The sequence below is a fragment of the Narcine bancroftii genome, chromosome 8 (assembly GCF_036971445.1).
Source record: "Narcine bancroftii isolate sNarBan1 chromosome 8, sNarBan1.hap1, whole genome shotgun sequence".
NCBI lineage: Eukaryota > Metazoa > Chordata > Chondrichthyes > Torpediniformes > Narcinidae > Narcine > Narcine bancroftii.
In genome coordinates, this window is record NC_091476.1 from 99915478 (window position 1) to 99926181 (window position 10704).

General features: G+C 36.6%; 1 protein-coding gene across 10 annotated transcripts in view; it reads left to right on the forward strand.

The window, feature by feature from the left end:
* The window catches only part of LOC138741062 (uncharacterized), a 94233-nt gene that overhangs the window by 82180 nt on the left and 1349 nt on the right, over nt 1-10704 (forward strand). For 9 of the 10 annotated variants that reach the window (XM_069894547.1, XM_069894552.1, XM_069894553.1 and 6 more), the window contains 3 exons: nt 2426-2562; nt 7826-7866; nt 10532-10669. In XM_069894547.1, the coding sequence (XP_069750648.1) occupies nt 2426-2562; nt 7826-7866; nt 10532-10669 (316 nt within the window). Of the gene's footprint in view, nt 1-2425; nt 2563-5906; nt 5988-7825; nt 7867-10531; nt 10670-10704 lie in introns of those variants that run through there. The other variant, XR_011343304.1, reaches the window with a different exon arrangement.

Here is a 10704-nt window from a genome sequence, read left to right on the forward strand (position 1 = left end):
TGTCTTCCAAATGGGGTTTTCCACAATCTTGCCAGCTTGTCCTGTTCCAGTCCCAGCTACTGCTGCTGCTGACTGTAAAACTGCATAACTGATCTCTCTCTCTCTCTCTCTCTCTCTCTCTCTCTCTCTCTCTCTCTCTCTCTCTTTCAGAGAAAAACCTGTTTGACTCTCTCTACTTGCAAAACCACATGATCCTACTAGAACAGCAAGTTCCGCTCCAGATAATCTGTGGCTCCAACAAGATCTTTCATCTGTTGCCTTTTTGTAAACATCAATCCATTAGTGCAGTTTCTTGGGCACTCTCCAAAGCTTCTGCAAAGGTTCTGGGGCTGATATGTCTAGCATTAACAGTACTCCAGTATTTTAAATAAGATCTATTTTAAAGTGTTTGTATGTGACCTACACTAATATACCTGCCCCAATTTATCTCCCTAAAACATATCTATATACTCTGTCACACTCTTAATTATCTATGTCTTGACTAATAACATTGGCAAATATCTTGCCACTCATCTAATGTAAACAGAGCTAAATGACTACAGTATTCAAGAATTGTTAAGAAGAAATAACAGCTGGGGTAGACCAAAGAGATCATCAAGCCTGCACCATCATTCAATAAGATTTTTGCTGGTCTTAGCAATCATCTAATTTCCTAACCATTTGCCATGAACACATCATATCTAAAAAATTAATTAATTTCTTCCTCGGATATGCTCGGTAGCTAAGAGTCCATGGCTTCCTGAGGTCAGGAATTCCAAAGATGTACAAATAACTCTCTGTATAAACTTTTCCACCTTTCAACATTAAATGACCAAACCCAAGTCCTGATAGTTCAAGAAGAGCTCTGGCCCAAAATGTGGACTGCCTTGTGCTTTCTATGGATGCATACAGCGACCCAGGTTTGAATCCAGCACTGTGTGTAAGGAGTTTGTACGTTCTCCAGCTGACTGCGTGAGGTTCCTCCGGTGCTCTGATTTCCTCCTATTCAAAACGTACAGGGATTGTAGGTCAATTGGGTGTAATTGGGCAGCACGGGCTTGTGGGACGAAAGGGCCTGTTACCGTGCTGTGTGTCTAAATTATAAAATTATAGCTGTTGATTTCCTCTGGCTCTTTTGTGAACAGCACTAGATACCAGCATCTGCAAGTTTCTTGTGCAACAGAAACTCTCTAACCTTGCACTCTGTCATTCCCTCACATGTGCCCTAAAACTATTATATTCTTCTCTAAAATTACTGTAGTATAGGCTTGGCTTCCTAAATTGTTTGCCACAGGATATGGACGAGGTCCTTTGGTTCATAGATTTCCACCAGATGGAATGCCGCTACAACATGAGCTAAATTATGTTATAGTTTTTCATTTAAAAGATAACACCACCAACAGGAAACTGCTTTTTTTTTTGTTTTCTATTGATTATATCCACTGAAAGAAGAGACCAAACATAAAATTGAAGAACATAATGAAAATTAGAAAATATGAGCTGAATGAATGTTTCCTAATTTTATGCCGCTGAAGCAACTTCTCTCCTTGGTGTGTTTTCTGTCACTTAGATTCAGCACAGAGTTGAATGTTCATTTCAGAGACATTATGAATCAAAATGTTTTCAGGTTTGAAAATACTAAAATTAAGCAAAATAATTATATCCACAGATTTTAAGTAATCCCTATGCAATTGGTGCTCTGTGTTTAGTAAGGTGGTATGTTGGTGGGAAGAAAATGTTTGAAAACCAGTTTTAATCATACCTAATTGACTCATTATGTGCACGGTTTCATAACTCCAAAGGAAATGGGAAAATGGCAATTTTTCTCAAGCAAAATATTCCAGTCACAATTGGGTCTAGAGCAGTGATTCTCAACTTTCTCTTCCCACTCACATCCCACTTTAGCAATCTCTTACTAAACACAGAGCACCGATTGCATAGGGATTACTTAAAGTGGTATGTGAGTGGAAAACGACTGAGTCCTAATCTTTTTTTATAATGAACTAAATAAATGAATTAGACTTCTCTGCAATTCATTGAAGTATGTTAAGTTTTATTAAATGGAATTGTTCATTGAAGATACTGGAGTCACCTATTTTAGAAACTTGTTTTACCACAATCATAAAACTTTACCTATTTATTCCAAAATCCAATACCTGTCCTTGCTGTTATGTGCAAACTATTAATCAAGCGTCTCCATTTTTCTTCCTCTTTATTATGCTATTCAAAATTTGTTTTAAGTAACTATTCACTGAAGGTTTTTTCCTGTAACACTCTGTAATGCAGTTTGGATGTTTTACGAGGCTATAGACATTGTGGGTGTTTAGATTCCAACATAAAAATTGTAGTCAAGCAAGTATGTAATTTTAAATTCTATAATTTGTAAAGTCCTCTGTGACATAAAGCAACATTTTCTTCACATTTCATACTGCTTTCTGATTTCCAGACTTAAGGGGTGCACAATCTTTAAACTGTATAATGTGCTAAAAGAACTTCTGAGATCTACAGAAATGAACAAAGGATGCTCAGTCCAGAGAGCAAGAAGGATGTCTGATCTGAGTTCTACCCTCAGTACTGGAAAAGGTAACCCTTGAGAATCGTGTTTTAGAACAGAGAACAGTACAAAAGCAAGCCCCTTGAGTCCATGGTGTCTACATTGAACATAACGCTAACATAAAGCTAATTCTTCCCACACATGATCCATTCTGTATATTTCATTTTTTCAATCGTGCAGAGATTTGGATAATGGTATCTCAATCAAATGTGAATTAATGTGGAATTTCATAAATCCCTTCTTTATTTTAACAAATGCCATATATTTCAGCATTACAAGTCATGAAACCCAAAATAATTTCTCAAAAAATGGGAATCGATTTACACACTGGATATACTTTTCAGACCTTAAATTCAGCTCAAAATCCAATCTGCGCTGATCTGGTGTATAAGTCGACCATTGAAAAACTGATTCGGTGTATAAGTTGATCCTTGAAAAACCAAAAAAGCCGAACTGAGATAGATTTTCATTGAGATTTCTATTGAAAACAACAACACAATTAGAACCCTTCAAAATCACTCACGCCATCATCGTCTGAAGCAAAGATGGCAGGCAGCACATCCATACTCTCACTGTTTACACAGTCATCATATGGGTCCCAGTCTGGATCTGATGAGACGGTTTCAGCTTCGTCGTCAGTGTCACACAATAAATCATCTTCCGTGCCATCAAGTGGTCAAGAGATACTTCATCTTTTAAATGATTTTATCACAATCTCTGCTTTCACTTTGTCCTATGACTTGAGGACGAAGTTACACAGCACATCAAGTGATGCAGTATGCATTTCCCCACCTTTTGTAAATGACTTTTCTACACTCAAGATCCATGTATTCCATTCCTCGTGAACATGGTCTTTGAATGGATTGTTCAAGTAGATATCAAGTGATTGAAATATAGACGTCAAACCACCCCGGATAACTGCCATGTAACTATTATGTAGTGCTCATCTACTTTTGGTCTTCTCATTTAAGTGGTTATGAAACATATCCCAGACCAGCAAACTCCATTCTTTGCATAAACTACCAAGTTTTAAAAAGGCTCTAAAATAAACCAGATAATTATAGGCCTGTGAGTCTGAGGTCAATGATAGATAAATTAATTGAGAATATTCTTAGAGATGGAATATATAATTATTTGGATAGACAGGAACTGATTAGGAGTAGTCAACATGGTTTTGTGCATGGTAGATGATGCTTAACAAATCTTATAGAATTTTTTGAGGAGGTTACTAAGAAGGTTGACGATGGCAGGCTGTGGATGTTGTCTATATGTACTTTAGTAAGGACTTTGACAAGGTTTTGCATAAGAGGTTCAGTTAGGAAGGTTCAATCATTAGATATTAATGTTGAAGTAGTGAAATGGATTCAACAATGTTTGGATGAGAGATGCCAGAGAGTAGTGGTAGAAAATTGTTTGTCAAATTGGAGGTCGGTGACTAGTGGAGTGCCTCAGGGATCGATACAGGGTCCACTGTGGTTTGTCATATATATATATATTAACGATCTGGATGATGATAGGATGGTAAATTGCATTAGTAATTATGCAGATGCTACTAAGATTAGTGGTGTTGTGGACAGTGATGAAGTTTTTCAAAGCTTGCAGTGGGATATAGGCCAATTAGAAGAGAGGGCAGAAAGATTGCAGATGGAGTTTAATACTGAGAAGTGTGAGGTGCTACATTTTGGTGGGAATAATTAGCAAATGTCATTCACATTAAATGGTAGAAAATTGAAGAGTGCAGTAAAATAAAGGGATTTAGGAATTCTGATACATAATTCCCTGGAGTTATATGTAGACAGGGTGGTGAAGAAAGCATCTGGTATGTTGGCCTTCACAAATCAGAGTATTGAGTCCAGGATTTTGGGATGTCATGTTGAAGTTGTATAAAGCATTGGTAAGGCCAAATTTGGAATATTGTGTGCCGTTTTGGTTGCCAAATTATAGGAAGGATATCAACAAAATAGAGAGAGTGTAGAGAAGATTTACAAGGATGTTGCCTTTGTTGTATGACTCAGAAAAAATTCCAGCTTGGGTAAATATAGAACTTAGTACAATAGGGGAAACAAAGCCTCAAGATTTTATTTATAAATGGAATAGGAGAATGTAAATAGCAAATAAGGAAACTTTTACTGGTGTCGTGGAATAAAGTTGATAAGGAAATAAGAGGATTTGCTCGGATATCCAGAGAATCATTGCTATTTCAAAATAGGTTTATTCCTTTTTCTATGGGGAATCAATATCTAAAGATTTGGCAACAGCATGGTATTAATAAGATTGAGGATTGTTTTGAGGGAGGTGAATTTATTATGTTTAATAAAATGAAGGAAAAATGTAATATATCTGAAAATACTAGATTATGTTATTATCAACCTCATAATCTTTTAGGAGTAACGTCAAGATATGAAATTGTTATCAGAAACAGAGGTAGAAGCATTGTTATGTAATGGGAATATAAAGAAATGTATTTCAGTAAACATACAAAGTAATGTAAAAGAAAGCTAAGAAATTAGGAATTCATAAATCAAGGTGGATGGGAGAAAGTGGACTGATCGATGCAAAGAAGTTATGAAAAGTACAATAAATGTGAAATACAGACTAGTTCAATACAATTTTATACACCAGTTATATCAGACACCTCAGAAGATAAATAAATTGAATCAGATTTACTCAGATGTATGTTTTAGAAATGATCAAGAAATTGGTACTTTTCTGCATTCTACTTGGTCATGTCCTAAATTTTGACCTTTTTGGTTGTAAATAGGTTATTTTTTAGAACAAATAATTGGGATTAAATTCCCGCAGGATCCATTCTTATTTCTATTAGGAGATGTTAAAGGAATTAAATTTAAATTAAAACTGAATATTTATCAAGTTAATTTGTGCAAATTGCATTAGCTATAGCTAGAAAGTGCATAGTCATATCTTGGAAATTAGGTATAAATTTGGGAATGAAAAGATGGCATGCTAAGATTTGGAGCTGCATATCACTTGAGAAAATAACATAATTTACAAGATAAATATTAGATATTTTTGAAAATATGGAGCCCATATTTACAAAAAGTGGGTTTAAATGTTTAAGTGAATTTTTGATATTTTATTTCTTCTAAGGTCTCTCATATATATATATATATATATATATATATATACAATATTATGAAATATTATGGTAATAAAACTCCTGTTTAAGAGCTCTGGTCCCTTTATTTCTTACTTTCAGTAGGGGTTAGTATAGGATGTAGGGGGGTGGGTGGAGGTCTGGGAAGATCTATTTTTCTAACTTTCTTTCTCTCTATTTATACACTTTTCTCTTTTATATACTTGTAAAATGAATTTATTATGGCTTTAAAAGAAAATAATGTTGCCTTTGTTTCAGGGTTTTAATTACAGAGAAAAGTTAAACAGGCTAGGACTTTATTCGCTGGAGCGTAGAAGATTGAGGAGTGATTTGATAGAGGTATTTAAAATTATGAGGAGCCCAGATAGAGTGGGCTTTTTCCATTGGGGGGGGGGGGAAGATTCAAACAAGAGGACATGGATTGAGATTGAAGGGGGGAAAAGTATAGGGGAGACATGAGGGGGAATTTCTTCACTCAGAGGGTAGTGGGAGTGTGGAATGATCCTCCTCCTAAAGTGGTAGACGTGGGCTTGATTTTAATATTTAACGAAAAGTTGGATAGGTATATGTACAAGAGAGGTATGGAGGGTTATGGGCTGGGTGGAGGTCAGTGGGACTAGGTGGGAGAAGGTGTTTGGCATGGACTAGAAGGGCCAAACTGGCCTGTTTTGTGCTGTAATTGTTATATGGTTGTTCTAACTGGACTGAAGGGGCTGAGGGGTGATGTAATGGGGGTTTTAAATATTATGAGACTTAGTAGGATCGATAGCCACAGACTTCTTACCAGGATAGAGGAGCCTAAAAGTAGAGGGCATAGGTTTAAGGTGAGAAGGGAAAGATTTAATGGGGATGTGGGGCCAGGGCAGGGGAAAGTTTTCCACACAGAGGGTGGTGGTGGGCAGAGAGGTGACCGAGGCTAGCATGACTGCCACAATAAAAAAACGTTTGAACAATGAACCATGGATTGGAAACGCTTAGATGGATTACACAGGACCACAAATATTTTCAAAATGTTTGCTTCCTGAAAATTGAGGGTTATGATAGACAACATAAAGCTGAACACAAATATAATTTCAGATGTGCTGCATCATGTGCGAAGTTGGAGAAACTTTTATTGAATGTAGCATATTTAACTGCATAATGATGCGGACGTATTCTGTTGGTTCAAATGACCTGAAAAAGTTTTGCCAATGATTTTCATTTGTACTCAGCATCTGATGCCGCTTGTGTCCATGTCCAACAACAGTCATCTGGATTAATGGGCTCCATCAATGTCATAATGTCCTGATTAATCCTTTCACCATGTTTGATGATGACTGCACCAAAAGCAGAAAGGCAGAAGTCCTAGTGGGCGTGTAGAAAATTAATTTTCAATGTCATGTTGGACTTTGTGGGTTTGTATGCTTGAAGCATTTTGCCAATCAGCTAAATGTAGTTTGGTGTTCTGCAATTGTCAAGAAAATTTTCAACATTCCAAGCATGCCCAGGTCTAAGCCATCATTTTCATAGCACTTGGACTGAGTGCATGCTCAGTCATGCTTGGCTGAACAAAACTTCTTGCTTTTTTGGGCAATGTACTCGAGCCTGCAGCTGACGTGGACATTACCCCTCCATAAATCTTCGTCCGCGAAGCCAAGCCAAAGAAGAAGAATACTAGTGGACCTAAAATATGACCGGAAATCACAAAAATTTGTTATATCTAAAAAAAAATGCAATGTGACAGGAAGAATTTAAGGTGATTTTTGTGATCAGCTGCCCAAAATCCATAAACTGCACCAAAAGTGTTCAGGAAGAAATTTTGTCATTCTGGGTGCAAGCAGGCGAATGGGATTTAGATGGGTATCTTGGTCAGCATGGATGAGTTGGACCAAAAGGCCATTTCTTGTGCTTTATAACCATGAATCTAGTTTTTTTTCCCTTTCGTCTGCTTATTATCACACAAGTTGGAACCTCCAATGTCATCCCCTCACCCCAGAAACAGACAAAACATATGAAATGTTCAACCTCAGTACTTTTTCAATGCATACAAAGAGAGCAGTTGGTCAATTCCTAAAGTGGCACCAATCTACTGTGCGTGTGCCACCTATAATTCAATTGGTATTGATATCCTGTGAAAATATGCCCATGCTATTTGCTAACCTCTTTCATTAATCTCATAACATTGATTTTTTTTTCAGTGGAATCCAACGATAAAGATATTCTGGAATCTAACACACAGGTATTGTTGCAATGGAGATGATAAACAATTGACCATCGAGGTTACCTTGTTTTAAATATATTTAATAATAGTTTGTTTAATAATAGTATTCTTTTAATTAAGTTCTGAATCAGAATGTGATTTATTATCATGAACGTGTCTTGAAATTTGTTTTTTGGTGACAGTATTATACATTACAGGTCCAAAAATCACCATTCGTTACATTTCTGTAAATAAACTAAAGTAAAATAAATAAATAATGCAAAAGATTTTTTTTTAAAGTGATGTAGTGTCTATTGTCCATTCAGAAATCTGATGGCAGAGGGGAAAAAGCTGTTTGTGTAATGTTGGGAAGACAGCAACTCTTAAAGATATCCTTAATGGAGTGAAGACTAATGCCTTTGATGCTGCTGGCTGATTTTTCAATCCTCTGTAGCTTGTTCATACCCTATGCATTGGCACCTCCATATCAATCAATGATGCAACTAGTCAGAATGCTCTCCACGTAGAAATTTGCAAGAGTCCTTGATAACATACCAGATCTCCTCAAACTCCTAATGAATTATATCAATCAATGATGCAACTAGTCAGAATGCTCTCCACGTAGAAATTTGCAAGTCTTTGATAACATACCAGATCTCCTCAAACTCCTAATGAATTATATCAATCAATAATGCAACTAGTCAGAATGCTCTCCACGTAGAAATTTGCAAGAGTCTTTGATAACATACTAGATCTCCTCAAACTCCTAATGAATTATATCAATCAATGATGCAACTAGTCAGAATGCTCTCCACTAGAAATTTGCAAGAGTCTTTGATAACATACCAGATCTCCTCAAACTCCAAATGAATTATATCAATCAATGATGCAACTAGTCAGAATGCTCTCCACGTAGAAATTTGCAAGAGTCTTTGATAACATACCAGATCTCCTCAAACTCCTAATGAATTATATCAATCAATGATGCAACTAGTCAGAATGCTCTCCACTAGAAATTTGCAAGAGTCTTTGATAACATACCAGATCTCCTCAAACTCCTAATGAATTATATCAATCAATGATGCAACTAGTCAGAATGCTCTCCACGTAGAAATTTGCAAGAGTCTTTGATAACATACCAGATCTCCTCAAACTCCTAATGAATTATAGTCATTGGCAAGCTTTCTTCAAGATTTCAATGACATGATGGGCCATGGACAGATCTTCCAAGATGTTGACACACAGGAAATTGAAGTTCTTTACCCTCTCCACAGCTGACGCCTCGATGAGGACTGGTTTGTGTTCTCTGCTTTCCCCCTCCTGTATTCCCCAATCAGTTCCTTAGTTTTACTAATGTTGAGTGCAAGAATGTTGTTGTGACATCACTCAACTAGTTGATCTATCTCACTCGTCTACGCTTCTCCATTGCTGCCTAAATCGACCAACGACCGTGGTGTCATCAGCATATTTGTAGGTGGCATTTGAATTGTGCCTAACCACACAATCATGGGTGTAGAGAGAATATTGCGATAAGCACGTGTCCTTGAGGTGCACCTGTTTGTTTCGATTGTCAGATTAACGTGACTGATTTTCCAATGAGGAAGTCAAGAATCCATTTGCAGAGACAGGTGCAGAGGCCCAGGTTTTGAAGCTTCCTGACTAGTACTGAGGGGGTGATGGTGTTGAAAACTGAGTTGTAATCAATGAAAAGAAGCCTGATGTATGATTTGCTGTTTATGAGAACAGCATTTCTTCAAACCTGCCATTTTATGCTGAAATAATTAACTATCTCCAAAATTACTTGTGTAACAAACTAGCAATGAATGCCAAAGCTGGATTGAACTTTTATGGAGATGTGTGAGCTTTGCTATCAGTTAAAGATAGAGTTGGCTTCCAGTGGTATAGTATTTTATCATCATGAATCATATTACCAGTAATAGTGATTTTGAAATATTTTGGTAGTATATTTACTATTACTGATGTGAGTATTTATATTAAGGATTCCCAAGCTCCAAAAAAAAGAAAAAGCATTTCATTTGAAATTAATACTTATTCCAAGCCTAAAATAACATTGGCAAAATGGAATGAAACAGCACTTTCCTTCTCCTGTTCAATGGCCTCTCATTTTCAGTCAGGATCATCAATTGTATTGGCAAAGAATTTTACCAATTAGCTTGGTTCTTTTTCATAAGTGTTTGACTTCGTTCTAAGATGACTGTGTAGAAGTATAAGGTTTCCCCAGAGTGATTCCAATTTCCTGCTGGCACTTTGCCCAAGGGAGAGGAAACTAAACTAAATATGATCTTGACCCAATGAGCCTTCCTGGAAAGCTGCCACCTTGGCATGGTGCCAGACAGCTGTTGGAACCATCATCCTTGAGATGTGGAAATCAATTTGAAAGGAATACAGTCATGATAAATCATTACCCAGTTGTCTTGAACCATAACAGGAAATCCAAAGTTCTTATATAACGTGCAATACACTGCACTCCCAAAATATACAGTAAGAAGGCAAAATTGGAAATGACTCAAGAGATCAAGATCAATGTTATCATTGTTAAATTGTAACTTTACTTGGATACATATTTGTTTGCTTTGTATTCCCTTCAGTTCCTTGTTCTGCAAAGTATGATTTTGAACAATACATGTGGCAAGTTGATTAATGAGTCAAAGAAATTGATCAGACATCCACATTTTTGTTATAGATCAGCATTCTAAAATTGGAGATTGAAGTGGATAAAATGAATGAAGAATTTTCTCATTGCACAACCAAGATTGCAGAGTACAACCAACAGATTGAATACTTAGAGCAGGAGCTAAGGATCCAGGATAACCCTATACAGGTAGCGGCATAGACAGACACAGCGTTTTCCTTGTA